This window comes from Nothobranchius furzeri, chromosome 14 (genome assembly GCF_043380555.1).
Source record: "Nothobranchius furzeri strain GRZ-AD chromosome 14, NfurGRZ-RIMD1, whole genome shotgun sequence".
In the NCBI taxonomy this organism is placed as follows: Eukaryota; Metazoa; Chordata; class Actinopteri; order Cyprinodontiformes; family Nothobranchiidae; genus Nothobranchius; species Nothobranchius furzeri.
In genome coordinates, this window is record NC_091754.1 from 19,051,553 (window position 1) to 19,072,304 (window position 20,752).

At 44.5% G+C, this 20,752-nt stretch overlaps 1 protein-coding gene across 6 annotated transcripts in view; it reads left to right on the top strand.

Annotated features, from left to right (window-relative positions):
• Positions 1 to 20,752, top strand: part of LOC107390081 (plakophilin-4) — a 120,475-nt gene that overhangs the window by 51,446 nt on the left and 48,277 nt on the right. For all 6 annotated transcript variants that reach the window (XM_015966609.3, XM_015966608.3, XM_070543961.1 and 3 more), the window contains 2 exons: positions 1,632 to 1,744; positions 10,219 to 10,253. In XM_015966609.3, the coding sequence (XP_015822095.1) occupies positions 1,632 to 1,744; positions 10,219 to 10,253 (148 nt within the window). The remainder of the gene's footprint in view (positions 1 to 1,631; positions 1,745 to 10,218; positions 10,254 to 20,752) is intronic.

The following is a 20,752-nucleotide window of genomic DNA, read 5'->3' on the forward strand; positions in this document are numbered from 1 at the left end:
AATCTGCTGTAGGCTGGATACAGTTATGAATATTAAAAGTGACATTATTATGGCTGCATCAGATGTCTCACTGCTGTAGATAATCAAAATCGTGGACCATTTGACCAACAGGACCAACGGCCAACCCCATTACCATACACTGAAATATCAAAGAAACATGCAACAGTTTGAATCACTTTTTGTTGCATGTGTCTCTTTGTAGTACAAACTTTCAAGCCCATATTAAAGTCACTGGACATTGGACAGTGGCACTCTGCCAAATTGGATTATAAGCTTAGAAGAAAGAAGGCATAGAGGTGGCAAGCCAAGATTAGTGACATTTGCAGCAGCGGACAATCTCTGAAATCTGTCTTCACTCAGGCAGTAAATAAAGCATCTTGATGTGTATCTTTCTGTATTCTAATCTTTTCTTACAAGCAATTGGTACACATGGATGCACCAGAGAAGCGTAGCTCTGAGGGAGGGAAAGCGAATTCCTCCAAGGAATGCTTGGACTTTAACTGTATATGATGGAATAATGTGATTTCCATGTGCATGCAGTACTTTTTTGTATCTTAGCTTTCTCCTATATCTGCAGTGGAAAACGGATTGATGTATATATTAAGTGATATATAAATAGATTTCATTGCTGTACTGCACAGGTTTCTCAGCTCCGTTAATAATGGCATTACATTAAAGAAATATAATGGAACAGTTTTCTTTCCTGCAATCTCTTTTGCTGCAGTCAAGCTCCACATATCTCCAAGTGAAGCGCAGAAGAGGTGAGCAGTGGAGGGTATAAAGTCGGAGTTCGGGGGAGGGTTTAGCAGAAAATCTCTACAGTGTAAAGGGAAATTTTGGTGCAGCCCCAGGGAACACAGGAGAAGTGTGAAAAGTAGGCTGGTCTTTGTGATGTAGAGTGACTAGATTTTCATAGACAGGTCACAAAACACGCGGCTAGCCAGTTCATGTGTGTGTGTGTGTGTGGCTGTGAATGTAATCGACCGTGGTAATGATGATTATATGGGACAGCTAAGGCTAGGCGAGGTGAGAACCCTTCCATCTGGGTAGTGAGTTATGGTGAGTGAAACGTGTTTTGTTTTTGCAGGAAAAGAAGAATTACGCTCTTTATTCTTCAAAGTTATCACTGTTTAATTTTTAAAAGCGTTTTGAATGTATGCAAAAAGAGGGCATGAGTATGTAATTTCCCTGTGTAGAGAAGATCTTGTAGGTCTTTGGAGTCTCATGATGCCGTGCTTGAAGCTGGATTGCTATGCAAGTAATGGCGTTGCTCCGGCTGGATAATTAGTCAAATGCTGGTTCCTCCTCATCTCCTGTAGGCACAGTGCCATGGGGGCTAAATATCACCCACGAAAGTGGTGCTTATCCCTCTGTGTGGGCTTAAAAAATGACAATATCATACAGACCACATGTCTGAGTGTGTATAGGTTCATAAACTTGCATTTCTCTAAACAAATGACACTTTTGTATCTTCTCTCTCTTTTTGTGCAGTCGTGTTGCATCATTTTTGTGCATGCCATGATGAAACTCATCTGTCATCATGTTTGTCAGTACAGTTACATAAATCTCCAGTGAAAACACATTAATTTGACCTTGTGTCTCATGTGTCTATTTGTTGCTTTCGTGTGCAGGAGCTCCAGTTTGAGCGGCTGACCAGGGAGTTGGAAGTGGAGAGGCAGATTGTGGCCAATCAGCTGGAAAGATGCAGACTTGGGGCCGAGTCACCAGGCACTGGTAGCAGCAGGTAATGAGAAGATGCACACACACACACACGCACGCATGCACGCACGCACGCACACACACACACACACACACATAAAGTCAGAATCCAACACATGGCTTCTTCCTCCCTCACAGCAGTGACCATATTTCAGTGTATATGAAACCTTATGGCCAAACAGTCTTGATGAGCTGCTCTGAATGCTAAAATATGATTGGACGTTGTTTAGTTAAGTAGCTGTGACATCATGTAGGATTTTTCCTAGAAGAGAAAGAACGTTCCACTTGTATTCAAAAGTCGTCCTAATATAATTAATGAATAAGAAGAGTATCTATATGAATAAGATCTGCAGAAAACTTTGTAAAGCATTTTTTTTTGCCTGTTTGATGTTCATGGACATACTTAAAGAATGTCTCTTTGTTAGCCGCAGTTTTAAAAAAAAAGCATTTCCTTCATCTCTAGAAATAGTCTGCATGTCCTAAAAGTCATGAATGGATTGGCTCCCATCTAAATCCATTGAATAGGGCTCAGAATCGGCTTGAGTTTTATACGTGGAAACATGAGTCAAAGACCGTTTTATTTCCTAGAAAGTTATTCTGTTCACATTAGATGTCTTATGTATTTCAGGACATTGTTATATCGACAGAAGTTGGTATTAAACTGCATTCACACACGTAAACTGATGCATAAAATCTACCCTGTTTCATAGCTTATTATTCAATAGTGCCGAAGGAGTAAAACTGATCTGCATATTTCTCATAATTAGTGACTTGTTATGTTATCTGATGGCAAATGTGAGTTGCATTCTTTCTCAAATGGTCTTTAATACAATTGAGCTAAATCCGAACACACAATCGTTTCAGTTGGAGCTCCAATGGCTCTTTGTTGTATTTTCTGGCTTTATGATAATAACACCAACACCCTTAGAGTCAATTTTCCTTCTTGCACTCCAGCCTGCATGCCCGTTGCTCACACTGCTCAGGAATATGAGTCCATTTCCCCCTTTTTTCTTTCTTTTGATTGAGAGGTATGCCGCTGATTTAAGTGTACCCGTATGGCCGTATACTAAAAACTCTCAGGAAACACCTCGCGGGTGTTTGATTTTGTTTTTTTAGTTCAAAGAGTGCTGGCCTGACAAGCCATCCTATATGTTTGATATATAGTGTGGCCACGGTACATCATTGGGCCATTCCCATCTGTACCGGGTCGGCCCGGGCCGGGTAGAGTAGGTTGTTTGCATATCTGGGTGGCCTGGTATTTTTCCGGACCAACCAAGGCTCATTCTCAGCCCTCTTCTTGAAGACGCAAATACATCCTTTTTCTAAATAAACTAAAGTACCTCTGTCTGCTCTGGACTCGTCAAAATAGTCCAAAGTTGAAGCTACAGCCGTTTCAAACGAGCATTTTCCGTCTTCTCATCTCGCTATGGTGGGCAGCCATCTTGGTTTGCAGTAACTTCCCATCCACCTGGCTAATAGAACAATGTGATTGGCCCACCAAACCAATAGAGGGCTGTGATTGGAACGCTACAGATGTCAGTCAATGGGACAGTCCGCTATTACATCACGGAAGAACTACATAAAACACAAAAAAACCATAAAACAATACATTTTATTTATTTATTTATTTATTTTAATAAATGTGCTGTGATTGGTCGGCAACAATCCTGGCCGGGCTTGCGAAGGTTCCAGTGGAGCGTGGCTAGACCGAATGCAAAGCCTAATTATTTTTGCTTCGGCAAATGCTGGATTCTAGTCTACTGTACAAGGAGTGATGCTTTTAGGCATCAAATTCAGTATACCCATCTGCACCAGCGTCTGTAAAAGTAACATATTTGCTATCCTGTGTTTGTGTTTTATTCACTCATGAAACACATATTGTAAGTTTTAGTTATTAGTGGAATATTTGTTTGCCACAAATTGATTATAATAAATGAAATTGTGTTTCTGCTTTTCACATCAATGCCATAGATGTGTAGGAGAGTAACACACATATGTCATGTTCCGTGTCCCTTTGTTCCCCAGCCCCTCCAGTTCCCACTCCAGGTTCTCCTTTTGTGTTTCATAGCGCCCTCATGTGTCCTTTGTCTGCATCTCATTTATGTGTCTCCTGTGTTCCTTTAGTCTTCTCCAGTCACCCCTCTGCAGCCAGTCATCCCCCTGCAGTGTTTATAGTTTCAGCTTTTCATTTTTATTAGTCTCTTTAATATGTTTTGTCCCACCGGTTTTTGTAGTTCTCCTTCCCTTTAGAATTTTAGTTATATGGTTGCTTTTCTGTTTTTAGGTTCACTCTTAGGTCATGTTAGTTTCTTCCCTGATTAGTCATTGCTTTCACCTGGTCCTCCCCCACACTCCACACACCTGCAGCTCATCTGCCTCCCATTATGCCCCAGTGTATTTAAGCCCTGTCTTGTCTCTGTGTCTTGTCGGTCCATTGTTGCTGTTTGTGGTAATTCTGTCAGTCTCTCGTTCCTAGTCTCTAGTGTTTCTCGTGTCTCAGTTGGATCTCTAGTTTATTTTGGATTTTGGACATTTTTGGACTTTGGCTCCCTGCCCCTGGATTTATTCTTCGTTTCGTCCTTCAAAATTAAAGGATTTTACTTTCCATCATCTCCTGCCTCGTGTCATCCTGGGTTTCTGCACTTTGGGTTCTAACATCCCTCCAAAACGTGACAACATATGTATTTGGGTGCTTTTGAAGTTTGATTTACTACCCTACACTTTGACCAATATGATGTGAATTTCCATATAAATATGGAAATCCAGTCTGATGGATCTTTGAATGTTTAACCAGAAGATTTAGAATTCTTTGTTTATTCAGGGATTGTAAGACACTTCATATCAATTCAAGAAGAGAGTCAAGGTTATAAAAAGCAAGAAATTTATTTTCTAAACAATTAAAAACATGACAACTTGGACACTTTATGTGATGAAGGAATCTTAAGTGGATGGAATGTGAGGTGTGACTATGTGTGAATGTGATGTTATCAGAACCCTCGTATCTGAAGAAACTGAGTTCTGAGTGGGAGTGAATTTGGTCTGCATTAAACTAACAAAGTTGGTTCTTATCAAAAACACATTAGACGCAATCTGTTGAGTCTACGTACACTCGAAGACCCCCGTGGTAGATCTGGAATGTGTTGAGGTCTGGGGACCCCAGAGCTACCGAAGTCCGTAGAAGAAACCGCAGTGCCGACTAGACCAGTCTCGAGATGTCTTCAGGTCACGACAGTTGTTATTTGCGTCTTAGGAATAACTCTTAAGGAGTTGAAGTTGGTTCAGCTTTGTCCTGAAGGAACCGTTTGCGGTCAGCTGTAGCATGCAACAGGGTTTTGACAGCTTGTCAAGATGCTCTGGATGAAAGAGGTTTTGCTTCGGATGGCCGGTCCGAAGCTTTCTCAAGAACTCACAAGAACTAGAACTACAACTGACTCATGGTGAAGTGAGTCCTGCCCTAATAATCGCCACATCTTGATCTACTAACAAACCAGAACCCGACATGCAAAAAGAGTCCTACCAACAAAACTCAGAAAACACGCCTCGCGTCAGATACCGGAGTTCTGATCGGTGGAACAGAAAGCAATGTTGTCAGGATATTAATTTAACCATGTCATCGTCACGTGTCTGAGTGTGTCAGCTGTCAGCAGATAGTAATTCACTTGTTAAATCCAACTTTACTGATCATAACATAATAATATTCATTTCAACCACAGTAATTTAAGCACAGATTAATCAAAACATTGTTATTATTCTTCAACTATTAGTGTTCATTCAACCATATGATTATTTACTCATTTTGTTCATTATATGATTTACTTTTGAAAGTTCATCCGTCTTGTGCTGTGAATAAAAACTAGGGATGCAACGATACCACTTTTTTTCCAAACCGATACGATACCGATACTTGGATCTGAGTACTCGCCGATACCGATACAGATACTTCTACCACACCAAAAAAATGCAATGAATTGGAATACAGGTTTTATTTTCTTCTGTTTTCAATAGGAAAAGACTGTGAGGTAGATAAAAAGTAGTATAAGTGATCACAAAACTTAAATATTAGGTGAACAGAAATGACAAGTTATAGTGATGTCACTTTCAAGCAACTGCATTGGTATCAGTTACTGGTATCTGTTAACTTTTACCGATACCGATACCGGTATCTGTACCGATACCAGTATCGTATCGGTGCATCCCTTTAAAAAACCAGTCTTAGATTAGAGTGAGCTTGGAGGGACCTTGGCCAAGTAACAGTGTCCTTCTTACAGATTAAAGCACCAGATGTCTAACACAGACTTTTAACAACCCCCCTCCCCCAGGACAGGACAACTGCCTATAAGATCCTATACAACACTCATGGTGCACCATTTATACGTCTATTTTGAAACCCATGGAGGAAAAATGAAATGTTTGTCACAGGATATTTGTACTTAAGAGTAGATCAGCTTTCAACACTTATGTCATGATGGTTCACTCAAAAGCACAGCAGGACACCTGCAGAGGTGGCAAGACACTTAAGGGTCCTGATAAGAGTCATTACATTTCAATACACCTCTAATGCTATTTCTACAAGAATAAAGGCGGGGTCGTCAAGCCCGTCCTCAGGCAATGCTGAAAAGTTTCGACCTCCCACGTGGCTAGTTGTTCACTAGTGGGTGTTTAGGAAACGAGGTATGCTGATAGGAAAAGGCTTGCTGTGAATCACTTTTTCAGTTTTGCTGTCACTAAAAGTGTTTTTCCCAACAACATACAGTGTGCATCATCATCTGTCGTCATGGTAGCCATTCTTCTGCTCTATCTGCTATGGTTCAGTGGCGCACAACTTTCCCAGCATCTCCTTTTTAATTGCCTGTGGGCTCATTACAAGTCAGAGAGCCATGCTTCTTAAAATCCCTTCTAGTGTCACCTTGGATTAGGGGAAGATAGTTGTAGGAGCAACACTGAATGCTTGATGTTAATGACAGGAAAACGGAATTTGTTGAAAACGGTTTGTGGGGGACGTTCTCCCTCTCCGGTTCTGTGTCATTGTTCTGTTTAAAGACGGGTTCATTAGTTATGACACATAAGCCAGTCTCATTGGGCTGCTGCAGCTGGGAACATAAAATCATGAGGAAGTTTGCAAATTTTATATTAAATCACATTGAATGTCAAGTATTATATAAGGAAGCAAATTGCCTTGCAACCTATTGTAGTTTAGTCACAAACGGTTTGCAATTTACCCACATTTACATTGTAATTTGGTTGCCAACCACTCACAAAGTAATCCTTCCTTTTTTTTTTTCAACATTTTGAACTGCTGAAACCAAATAGAAATGTTTTTGCAATGAGATTGGTGCTGGTGCCAGAGCTAGAGCTTATTTAGTTCTTAGCCAGCTCTTTCGAAGAAAACCGAACCAGTCGCTTTTCCGTGAACGTGGGGTCTAGTCTGTGCTGCGTCATTACGTTTGTCGCGATCCGCCCCTGCCTTCCTGACTGTGTCTCTCTCCTGCCCTGATTAGTCCTTATTGTTCTCACCTGCCCCTCGTTAACCTGCCCATGTGTTCCTAATTTTCCCTGTGTATTTATACCTCCCGTCTTGTACCAGTCTTCGTCAGATCATTGTGTGTGTTAGTTGTCAGCGTTGTGTTTGTTCCTGCCGTTCCCGTTCTGTAATTAAATTCATTTTTACTTTATCCGAGCCTGCATCTTTGCCTCCTGAGCTGCTCCACCACACTTGGTCCATCATCTCCACACCCACAACGTGACAGAATGATCTGACCAACCTGGATCTGTGGTGAGCTTTGCAACATCTGCCTGGAGGATTTTTTTTTTTTTTTTGCTTTTTCTCTTTTTCAGCGGAGGGAGATTCCGGCCTGGAGTTTTGTGTTTTCGGCATATCCTACCTGTTCTCGGGGTGGTTGAGCCCTCTGGGAGATCCTGGCGCATCCTATCCGTTTTCGGGGTGGTCGGGGTCATTTCTCCTCTCCTGCTGTTCTGCCCCGTCCTGTTTTTTACGGAAGCTGCTGTATCCTGGAGTTTTTTTGGAGGTAAAACCCCCTGCGCATGCCAGCGTTCTTTGGAGTGGTAGGGCTGGTCTTCCTGCTCCATGTCTGCTTCCCTTCACCCGAGCCTCTGCCTGTGATCCAGCGAATCGGTATGTGCACCTGCTCAGACCCTATGTCGAGTACCTGCCGCCGAGCTGGGTTTCCTCATGTCGCTCCTGCAGTTTCCATCTACTTCCTGGTTCACGCCTGCGGGTCTGTTCCTGCAGGTCCTTCATGCTGCAGTCTCTACTGGGTCCCATGCCTCCTGCTGCAGTTCCTACTGGGTCCCACGCCTGCTGCTGCAGTCTCTGCTGGGTCCCACGCCTGCTGCTGCAGTTCCTACTGGGTCCCTCCCCGGCTGCTGCAGTTTTTTCTGTTCCTGTGTGTCCAGTCAAGAGTTCCTGTGTGTCCAGTCAAAGAGTTCAAGTCCGAGTTTCCTGGTCCAAGCTCAAGAGACCCTTGTAAGTCAGAGTTGTGCCGCCTAATCAAGAGGCCCCTGCTCTGCAGCCCCGGACTGAGCCAAGTGTTCCAGAGTTCCCGAGTCCAAGTGTTCCCGAGTCCCTGAGTCCAAGTGTTCCAGAGCCTCCTGTGTTATGTGGCTTGTGGGCATCTGGTATCTGCCCCCTTTGGGGGGGGGTACTGTCGCGATCCGCCCCTGCATTCCTGACTGTGTCGCTCTCCTGCCCTGATTAGTCCTTATTGTTCTCACCTGCCCCTCGTTAACCTGCCCATGTGTTCCTAATTTTCCCTGTGTATTTATACCTCCCGTCTTGTACCAGTCTTCGTCAGATCATTGTGTGTGTTAGTTGTCAGCGTTGTGTTTGTTCCTGCCGTTCCCGTTCTGTAATTAAATTCATTTTTACTTTATCCGAGCCTGCATCTTTGCCTCCTGAGCTGCTCCACCACACTTGGTCCATCATCTCCACACCCACAACGTGACAACGTTATCCAACTGTATATGCCTACGTGGGGACAAAAAACAAGGGAGAACGTAGACACAGAGAGATTTTATCAATGGGGGAGTTCACTGTGCTCTTAAAAGTACCGCTTTTGTACGTCCACACTTTTCTGGATTTGCAAAGATGTGTATATCGTAGGGATGCACATAGTTAACCAGTTAATTGCCATAAATGTTGTAACCAGATAAAATAGTTTTGCCCGGTTAACTGCTTCAAGTGCTTCTTCTGCATTTGACTGCAATATATTTTGTGGCTCTGGAGTGTGCAAGAGCGCTGCTATCAAAGTGTTTACCTGCAGAAGAAGAAAAGAGCTCGCCACACAGAGCGGTTAGCAAAGAGCACGGCATGGGAGCAGTTTATTCCTAGTTATTTCATTCTTGGAACACAATTAGCCTCACATCAAAGCGCTGAGCCTGGCAGAACATGGCACAGCAAACCGAACCGAGACCAGCAACAAGTCAGTCTGTCATGATGCTCCTGCTTGCGCCTGACTCCTAATTTGTCCAGTAAAATAAAGAAATGTCAGTGCAATTATTTAGTTCAGTGCAAGGAAACTCAAGTGTTTTTTTTTAAAGCCGTGAACTCCAGAATGCACTCATAAGCACGCAATCGCAAGCAGCGCTGTGTATTTGATGCCAGACGTCCACTGGCCAACAAGTTCTGAGTCTGACCGACATTTCAGCTGTCATCCCACTCTTTCTTTAGCTTTTGTTCATAAATGTAACGAGTGTGGGACTTTAGTTGTGCATCAGAATAATATTTTAAAAAGTAGAAGGGAAAAGCGTTATTATTTATAGAGTGGGGGCAAATGTTTGTGTGACATTAAGGAGCGTCAATAACTAGTTAAAGAAATTTTGGAAAACGTGTATCCCTAGTATTTCATATATTCTTGGTACAGTGTGAACATTTGATTACAAGTTACAGAAACTAGCGACTACATTTACAGAAAATGTAAAAATACAACTCCACTGTACAATATTTTTAGCTGTTAGCCAGGCGTTATCCCACCCTACAAAGTGTAAAATTGTTTCTGACTGGACCAATGTTCTCCTGCATTGTTCCCTTGGGAATGAAAAGGATTTCCTCTGCATTGGAGTAAATTCTGAGCCTCGTGTCCGAGTCATATCAACATGTCATTTTGCTCAGCTGCAGGACTGCCTGTTTAAATATGCAGAGTGATAATTTTCTGGATTAAGTCCTTCATTTTCTTTGTATTCATTTTCATCTCTCATCGGTTGTATTGAATCCATCGGCCAAATATTTACCATAGGGTGAATATAGACAAACAGCATCTGTAAATTTTCTTGCAAGAAATCTCAAGATCTTTGAATCTTCACAACCCGAGAAAATTGTAGACTTTAATAACACAACGCATGAATATTTTAATTTTAGATGTTATAAATAAAAGTCCTCAAAATAAAAATGCACTAGGTATTAAGGTGTTTCAGTATTTCTGTGCTTTGTACTGAAATGTACACTTTTATTCACTTTTCTAATGCAGTTTTTTCTTTTCACAGCTCATCGGAGAAATCTCTGCCATGGAGGACTGTTGGTATGTTATCTCTGGCTAAATCAATCAATCAATCAATCAAAGTTTATTTATATAGTGCTTTACACTACCCAGAGGGTGACCAAAGGGCTTAACATTAAAATTAGAAACAATAAATCAACAATAGAACAAACAATAAAATGGAAAGCTAGTATAAAAGCAAATTAAATCAGAGTCATTCAAACAAACATAATAAAATCATCTCCATTTTAAATAATAAGATGTAAAATCAAAACTCAATGCAGATTAAAACTCCCCTGGATTTTTAAAAGCCATATGAAAGAAGGGTGAGACAAAGAACGGTTCGAAGGATCTTTCATGGCGGTTAAAACGAAGAGTCGGAGTACCTGGCCCGGAGGGTTACCGGGGTCCCACCCTGGAGCCAGGCCTGGGGTTGGGGCCCGTGAGCGAGCGCCTGGTGGCCGGGCTTTCGCCCATGGGGCCCGGCCGGGCCTAGCCCGAACCGGATACATGGGCTCGTCCAACTGTGGACCCACCACCCGCAGGAGGAACATGAAGGGTCCGGTGCAATGCGAATCGGGTGGCAGACCAAGGCAGGAGCCTTGGCGGTCCAATCCCCGGACAAGAAAACTAGTTTTTGGGACATGGAACGTCACCTCGCTGGCGGGGAAGGAGCCGGAGCTTGTGGCAGAGGTTGAGCGGTACCGGCTAGATATAGTCGGACTCACCTCGACACATTGCATTGGCTCTGGAACCCGAGACCTGGAGAGGGGTTGGACACTCTACTTTGCTGGTGTTGCTCCGGGTGAGAGGCGGAGGGCTGGGGTTGGCTTTTTGTTAGCCCCGAGACTCTCTGCCTGTGTGTTGGGGTTTACCCCGGGGGACAAGAGGGTAGCTTCCTTGCGCCTTCGGGTCGGGGAACGGGTCCTGACTGTTGTTTGTACTTATGGGCCAAATATCAGTTCAGAGTACCCACCCTTTTTGGAGTCCCTGGGACGAGTGCTAGATAGTGCTCCATCAGGGGACTCCATTGTCCTGCTGGGGGACTTCAATGCTCACGTGGGCAATGACAGCTTGACCTGGAGGGGTGTGATTGGGAGGAACGGCCCACCTAATCTGAACTCGAGCGGTGTTTTGTTATTGGACTTCTGTGCAAGCCACAGTTTGGCCATAACGAACACCATGTTCGAACATAAGGATGCCCACCGGTACACTTGGTACCAGGGCAGCCTAGGTCACAGGTCGATGATAGATTTTGTAGTCGTATCATCTGACCTGCGGCCGTATGTTTTGGACACCCGAGTGAAGAGAGGGGCGGAGCTGTCAACTGATCACCACCTGGTGGTGAGTTGGATCAGATGGCAAGGGAACATGCCGCGTAGACCTGGCAGACCCAAACGCATAGTGAGGGTCTGCTGGGAACGCCTGGCAGAAGAACCTGTCAAGACGGTCTTCAACTCCCACCTACGGCAGAGCTTTGACCACGTCCCGAGAGCAGTGGGGGACATTGAGTCCAAGTGGGCCTTGTTCCACTCTGCGATTGTCGAGGCGGCTGTTGCTAGCTGTGGTCGTAAGGTGGCTGGTGCCAGTCGTGGTGGCAACCCCCGTACCCGCTGGTGGACACCAGAGGTTCGGGGAGCCATCAGGCTGAAGAAGGAGGCCTACAGGGCGTGGCTGGTCTGTGGGTCTCCGGAGGCAGCAGACAGGTACCGGATAGCCAAGCGGGGTGCAGCAGTGGCAGTTGCCGAGGCAAAATCTCGGGCGTGGGAGGAGTTTGGTGAGGCCATGGAGAAAGACTATCGATCGGCTCCAAAGAGGTTCTGGCAAACTGTCCGGCGCCTCAGGAGAGGAAGGCAGCAACTCGCTCACACTGTTTACAGTGGGGATGGGGAGCTGCTGACGTCAACTGAGGCTATAGTCGGACGGTGGAAGGAATACTTTGAGGAGCTCCTCAATCCCACCAATGCGCATTCCGAGGAGGAACCAGAGCTGGGAGGCCTGGGGATGGACTGTCCGATCTCGGGGGCAGAAGTTGCTGAGGTAGTCAAACAACTACACAGCGGCGGAGCCCCGGGGGCGGATGAGGTTCGTCCTGGGTATCTCAAGGCTATGGGTGTTGTAGGGCTGTCATGGTTGACACGTCTCTACAACATTGCGTGGTCATCGGGGGCAGTTCCTAGGGAGTGGCAGACCGGGGTGGTGGTCCCCATCTTTAAGAAGGGTGACCTGAGGGTGTGTTCCAACTATAGGGGGATCACACTCCTCAGCCTCCCTGGAAAGGTCTACTCCAAGGTACTGGAGAGGAGGGTCCGATCGATAGTTGAATCTCAGATAGAGGAGGAGCAATGTTGTTTTCGTCCTGGCCGTGGAACTGTGGACCAGCTCTATACCCTTGCAAGGGTGATGGAGGGGGCATGGGAGTTTGCCCAACCAATCCACATGTGCTTTGTGGATTTGGAGAAGGCTTATGACCGTGTCCCCAGGGGCACCCTGTGGGGGACGCTCCAGGAGTATGGGGTGGGTGGCTTTCTGTTAAGGGCCATTCAGTCCCTTTACCAGAGGAGCGTGAGTTTGGTCCGCATAGCCGGTAGTAAGTCGGACCTGTTCCCAGTGAGGGTTGGACTCCGCCAGGGCTGCCCTTTGTCACCGGTTCTGTTCATCACTTTTATGGACAGAATTTCTAGACGCAGCCGTGGTGTGGAGTGTGTCGAGTTTGGTGGCAGGAGAATCTCGTCTCTGCTTTTTGCGGATGATGTGGTCCTCCTAGCTTCATCCAGCTCTGACCTTCAGCTCTTGCTGGGTAGGTTCGCGGCCGAATGTGAAGCGGCTGGGATGAGGATCAGCACCTCCAAGTCTGAGACCATGGTTCTCGACCGGAAAAGGGTGGCTTGCCACCTCCGGGTCGGGGGAGAGGTCCTACCTCAAGTGGAGGAGTTTAAGTATCTCGGGGTCTTGTTCACGAGTGAGGGTAGGAGGGATCGGGAGATCGACAGGTGGATTGTTTCGGCGTCTGCAGTGATGCGGACGCTGAGCTGATCTGTCGTGGGGAAGAGGGAGCTGAGCCAGAAAGCCAGGCTCTCGATTTACCGGTCGTTCTACGTCCCAATCCTCACCTATGGTCATGAGCTTTGGGTAATGACCGAAAGAACGAGATTGCGGATACAAGCGGCCGGAATGAGTTTCCTCCGTAGGGTGGCCGGGCTCAGCCTTAGAGATAGGGTGAGGAGCTCGGACATTCGGGAGGGACTCGGAGTAGAACCGCTGCTCCTCCGGATCGAAAGGAGCCAGTTGAGGTGGTTTGGGCATCTGGTCAGGATGCCTCCTGGACGCCTCCCCGGGGAGGTGTTTCGGGCATGTCCTGCCGGCAGAAGGCCCCCGGGTCGACCCAGGACACGTTGGAGAGGTTACATCTCCAATCTGGTCCGGGAACGCCTTGGGGTCCTGCCGGAGGAGCTGGTGGACAAGGTCGGGGAGAGGACGGCCTGGAGCTCCCTAGTTGGGATGCTGCCCCCGCGACCCGGACCCGGATAAGCGGAGGAAGACGACGACGACGACATATGAAAGAATGTTTACACTGACTTTTTTTAAGTAATGCTAATCTGCCCATTATGTGTGATGTCCTTGATATTTGCAAATCAGCTCAGATAAATTACTAATAGAAATTGATTTTAATCGCACGGTGATCTGTAGTCAGCGGTTAGTAAATAATAATGATACCACACCTCTTTTCTCTTACTTAGATCAAGTATTAATAATAATGAAGTTGACCAAGGACACTGTTTTAAGTATCGTCGTGATAAAATATTAAAGCGGAATACAAAACCCACTTCGCTAAGAGCTTCAGTTCTCACTTCGTGTGCGTGTGTGTGTGTGTGTTGCATTCTTGACATGTTTTACATTTACTTGATTATCTCTACCAATGTGACCCTCTTCAACAAAGCGGCTGACAGCCCCTGGGCATGTTCTTGTTTTAACAGTTGTTTAAGCGGTTCCTCACTCAAACAAAGCAGCGTCAGCGACAGGCTGCAGGAGGACTCTTTATACCCAGACCCTCTGACAGCCTAGCCCTCCTCCTTATCAGATCTTTCCACGAGAACAGATAATAAATTACATTTACTAAGGTCTTTAATGGCTTATTAATCGCGTATTGAAAAAACTAATTTTACAGCAGTCATTAATCTTTTATTGTCAATTCTGTCAGAAGAGCTCTTGGGGGGGGGGGGGGGGTAACAGTTCACATGCACTGGGAATATTAATACCATTTTCTTTTCTCATTAACTGCCTGCTCCTCATTTCCTTTCTGAATGCATTTCATTAGCGTTATAACAGAGTCAGAGACTAATCGCAGTCACACTTTGGCTTTGTGCTGGTTGGTAATGGTGCTGCAGATATTAACCAACAGGCAGACATGGCAATGTAGATTTTTTTTATTTAGGTGAAATAATCTCTGAATGTCTGGTACATGGTGTTTACCTGTAGATAGAAGTGTCACTACATCAATAGGTTTTTTCTTTTTGCCCCCTGGAAATGTCAATGCAGTCGCATCTAAAGTCCACTGAGAGTCGAGGAGAAACACCACAGAATCGAGCTTTCCCTCAATTTCTGTCTTTGCTGTGGTCTTCCTGCTGCCACCTCGGTATGTGACTGACACAACCACGAGGGATCTCTTGAGAAAACACAGCTTTTTCAAACTCTGCACACCTCAAAGGAGCAATACGTAAGAATTCTAGAGTGAAATGATCTCAAAGCCGTCTAGTGGCACAATCATGTTGAAAGGAAGTTTACAAAATCATAGATGGGACGTAGTAACTGTTTTTCACTCAGTGAGCCCGTGAGGTTGCAGAGTGTGCATCGAGCTAACGCTGCAGCGCCGATATTTGTAATTCGACACTGGCAGGCTAAAAGCTCCAGAATTGTTTAAAGAACCAAACCAAAGGAGGGGGATCTGGCCATCTGGCTGGGGTCTGGGGTGGTGGGTCGCTTTGCTCTTCGTTGGGCGGGGGAGCCTGCTCATCAGCACCCCAGCAGAAAGGGTCGAACTCTGGGAACCGGTAATGGTTGTACCCTTTGTGCAGCAGTACCGGGACCAGAGTGAATAGGGTGTGTATGGGGAGCATGAGTGGGTGTCTGGCGTGCTTGTATGTGTATGTGTGAGCTTGAGGGAGGGAGTGTGTGACTGTGTCTGTGTATGACTGTATATGTCAGGTGGGGCCTTTGACTCCTCCCCTCTCCTTTGACTTCTTTTGCTGCTATTGACCCTTTGCACGTGACGTCACGCCACTCATGTGACTACCCCTTCGCCATGATGGACGGCAAAAAGACTGTTTACACCCGTTGAAACTCCAGTGAAGGTAGTCAAAACAAGCCAGTTTGTAGCCTTTTATCGCTTTTATTTAGTTGATTTGACAGTAAAATGGTTTTAGCTTGCTGCGTGGTTGGCTGCACTAACAGACAAGGATGTAAACTCAACTAGTTTTGTTTTTTTAATAACTTTGATGGAGGCTGAGGACGGAGATGAACTGCTGCGTCAAGCGGACTAGCAGGCCTCAGATTAGCAGCGAACATGTTTTTACCGGGTAAGATTAACGTTCATTTATTTCATGAGGAAGACAGGAACAGGGATAAGGGCAGCAGCTGAACCCGGTAACACCACCAGCAACAAGGGATCAGGACTTTTAAAAATCAGCTTTGGTGTAAAGTGAAACGCTGTTTACAACATAAAGTTATAAATCCAGAGGGGTGAATTTAGGCAAAGTCAGCAACATGTTTACATCGGTGAACAGCTGCAGAGAGAACGTAAGCTAACGTTGGTAAGCTAGTTAACACACCGCTCTCTATGAGCTCCCGCTAGATGCGCTACTTCTTCTGATAACTGAACTGGGCATGAACTGGTTGAAGGAATGCTGGAGGAGTTTTGTTTTTGTTTTGATCGCAAAAACAGTTTCAGGCTCTACTTTTCCCTTTGTTTCGTAATCGTGTCGCTCACTGTTTACATGCTTTAGCCGTCCACCATGGTGGACCCACATGATTAGGTGACACCGGTGCAAAGGGTCAATACATCTTTGTCTCCCCTCCCCCTGCCACACCTGTTGTGGAGTGTGGTGCCTTGGTCTGCCTAAGTGTTCCTGGCTGCCGGGTCAGGGGGTTTAAGATTTTTGGCATCTGCCTGATTAATCCCGGTGGCTGCCTGGTGGGATCTGAGTCCCTGCGCTCTGCTGGGTTCCCGGCGGGGCTGGTCGCCCCTGGGTCTCGGGTCGCTGGGTTCCGGGCTTGGCCAGCTTGGGCGTGGGGGGCTGTGGGCGGGACTCTGCCGGCTGCTGGTTGTGACCCCCGGGGCAATCCTCTGCACCTCTCGAGGGGGGCAGTGGCTTTTCTGGTCGCAGTCTCCCTGGGGTCTCTGCGCTCTGGGGCAGCTCCTGGATCTCTGGGACTTGGAGCTCCCTCCATCTCCTACACATCTTTGGGGGGGCAGATCTGTGGCCCCTCACACTCTCTATTGGACGGGCCTATAGAGAAACCTTACATATACAAGCGCGTGTACACACACAGGTGCTCACATGGTGCTCTCATAAGTATGGACTTGGGCACGTTCAACACATCTTAAGGCTGTGGTTGGCACTTAATGCACTGTGATTTATTATCATTGTTCAGTAGAACAATGTTAATTTTATATTTCCTCATCAGGTTGATGCAGTGATAGCTTGCTCCTGTTGTATTCTCGTGTGTCTCTTTTCTTTTTTTTTTCTCCTTCTGCAGGTCTAAACGCAGGCTCTTGTTTATCATTGATTGTTTATTTTTGCACCAGGCGTAATGCCGGAGGCATAGTACCGTAATAAGTGTAGTAAGTACTCCTTACCATAAAATACCCAGGAGTGCTGGCACCAGCTATGACAATGTATTTATCTACTTATCAACTTACTAAGTATGACTCACCTTTGCTTATCATCTAAAATCTTGTGCTGAACCATAAATGGCAACAGCCGTGAAACTTGTGCAACGGTAGAAAGAAAGTGACTTTTTGTTAAGAAAAAAATAATGCAGTACTGGAATTTCACCACGGGATATCTTTCTTACTTCATTGTAACATATTGCACCTTTAAAATATTTCTATATAGTTTTAAAAGATATTAAAGTAGAAATATAGATATTATTTTTCTGTTCTTTTCCCTATTGCCTGTTATATTAAAGCACACCTTGGTGAGAAACTGCAGCAGTAGGTATAAGTAGCAATAATCAAAGCTACTCTCTGCCCACATCAGGTTTCTGTCCATCAGACATGGAATTATATGCCTATAGTCCATCAAGTGCTCATAAATATGGATGTTTAATCCTACATAGTAGAACGTGGTCGAGCTCCTACAGCTTCTGTAGATTTTTAGATATTATTAAAATGGCTTATTTTTTCAACAATTTTCTAATTTCTTCTTACTAAAGTACTAAAGATGCAACTAATAAATGATATATAATAGTAAAAAGCTAAAAATTACAGAGTAAAAAAGAAAATGCAGTGTGCATGTGGAAAGTAGCTTTCTGCAGGTTAGATTTAATGCATTGTTAATGGATAAGAAAATGTACTGAGTGGGGGGGACGAGCCAGAGAGGTCAAGGCGTAGATTTAAATGTTGGACTGTGAAAAAAATATCACTGAAGGATAAATGTGACAGCTCTTTTCTTCTTCGGTGTCTTGGAAACAGAAGTTCTCTGTGCTGATTTTGATGTTTCAAGTGGAAGTGGAGCAGAATAATCCGAAAAGCATAAACAATGTGCTTTTAATAGTATTTATTTCACACATTTGTTAATTTTTTTTCTCAATCTAGCCCAAAGGAGTAAAAAAAAACAACAAAAAATAACATTTCAAAGAGCTGTGTTTTGTTCTCCTTCTCGGTACAACCCTGACCCTGCCTTAGAGGAGTCCCTGTTTTAGCAACTTTAGTTACATATTAATAAGTATATAAATTAATAAATACTTTTAGCAATAAAGAAGGCAACCTTGTTGGATAAAAAATGACATTTCATTAAGTTCCACCGGAACAACCCAACAATCATTGGCACACTTTGCAGGTAGACAGCAAACATTAAATTGTTTCTTTCTTTTAATTCAAATTACAATGAGTCATGCAGCACTAGACATAGCTTTGTTCTAATTAATATTATTTTACAATGCAGCTGTGTATAATTTACTACATGGAAGGGTTGTTATTTTTTTAAGAGCCTAACCCTGACTTTCCACCAGATGCTAGCTAGGGGTTGTATCAACTAGTCGACTTCACTGCTCTGTAGTGACTTTTTATGCCTTTCATAGACTAGTCGCTGTCACGTGATAATGACCGACAAGATGGAGTCCTCGGAAAAGACAGCCGGCGACGAGTATCAGACAGAGCATCGGTATCTGACACCCACGGTAAAACGGACATTTGACCGAATTGTGACGTTTACCCTCTTACAATTTAACATTCCCCTCACCCCCATCCTAACCTTAACCAGCTTGCGCATGCAAAGCTCTGATCGTTGACGCGATCCAGACATCTGCGTCCTGAGCACGGTCACAGTAACATTATCAAATCAGGTGTCACCACTCAAAAACAAATGTAACGCGATCTTTCATGTCGGCTCATTTCCTTTTATGTTTTCTGTCTTTTACTTGTGCCTGATGCTCCCCGCTGCTGTGGAGCGGGGCGCATCACCTGTTTTGTCCTCCGGTGATTTAACCTCACTGGTGCGGCCGGCAGCACTCCACTGTTTTTGCGGTCGGTAGATCATTTTGAACTGCAATTCAAAGGTAACTCATAAGGTAGCAGTAAGCCAGGTAGCAGTTTTTTTTTTTTTTTTTTTTTAGGATTGAGAGGAGATGCAGGAAGATAATAAACAGACAGAACAGAAAAATTTTCAAATATAAACAAGTTCACTTTTGTACCTGGTGGTTGAAACAAACAGACACCATTGAAGGTAATCAGAAGTGAGGAACAGAAAATAAAATAATTATTTTAATGTTTAGAGCAGCAGGAACTCTGAGAGGCTGCAGGCGCATCAGTGAGTTTGCGGCCGCTGCGCAGGGGGAGGGCTGAAGCGGGGGAACAGTAAAGATGCAGAAACTACCATTGTTAAAAGAGATGTGTGTTAACTTTGAAATTGTGGGCGCAATTTTAATTGTCAAATACTCCAGCGAACCAACCCGCTTCAGGTGTATGACATCATTAACAAATAATCAAAGTCAATTAGATTTTCATTACTTGACTGTCGACTTAAAAAAAAATAAGTCATGCAGCCCCTACCAGATGCGTATTTATAGCCTGACTTCTGTAAGGTGTAATGCCTAGCGAGATGCCGTTGGGTGTGCTTTCACCAGCCATGACGGGGCGTGTCTTCGACGCGTCCCAGAAGCGTATTGTCTCATCACTCTGCTATGGTTTCATTTTTAAGCACTGCACTACTAGAACACGTCAAGCTCAGGAGCTCAGATGGGGCAAACAGGAAGTGAAACACGGGAGCAGTGTGAAATATCCATCAACTTTCTAATTAAAAGACATTTCCAAAACCTACTGAAATCACACCTGATCTTAAAATTAACAGGTGATTTTGTGACCAGCTGCATAGAACTCTTCAGCTGTTGAAATGCGTCTGAAATGCTCCCATTGAGAAGAGATGCGTCGCTAAGCTTGTGGGGAGAATGCATCTTATTACGTTATGCACCGCTTTAGAAACGGACATCCATCCATTTGTGTTCATTTAGAATAATTATCAGCCTCTGTAAGTTATAATGCCTATGTGTATGAGAGTATTTAAATTTAACACTAAGAAAGTGTTTTCTGGACGTTTATCTACAATCGACTACGTTCTTGTCTCAAGCTGATTAAAGATGGCTACCGTAGCTAATCAACAATAGCAGCAACATCTTTAACTCGGGCATTTTTAAAGATACTGAGCTAAACACTGGTGTGGTAGTAGCTGAAGATTTATTTTTTTGTTTTGTTTTAGGAAAGGCAGCTTTATTTGTATAGCACATTTCAAACACAGAGGCAATCCAATGTGCTTTCTATTAGCGAGAATAGCAAGAACATCACAGTCAACATGACAGCACGATTAACATACACAAATAAATTTCAACCAAATTCATTTCAGATTTTAAGAATCAGGAAAAAGACGAAGTTAAAGGGTGAGCAGGTACAGTGCAGAAGGTGCAGCGTAAGAAACATTCATTCAAAGGCCGATGAATACATGAAAGTTTTCGATTTTTATTTAAAAGTTAGTTGAAGCACATTAACCATAAGGTAGCTGATTCCATCTGAGTGCAGGATAGTAGCTGAAAGCTGCTTCAACCTTTTTGGTTCTGACCCGGGGTTCTACCAGCAGACCGTTTCCTAAGGACCTCAGAGCCCTGCTACACAGAAGGGAGGTCCATCATGTATTCTGACCCTATGCCATTGAGTGATTTATGAACTAGTAGAAGTAATTTGAAATTGATTACATAGTTTACTGGTAACCAGTGCAGAGATTGAAGAACAGGAGTGATGTGCTAGGATCTCTTGGTTCTTTTTAAGACAC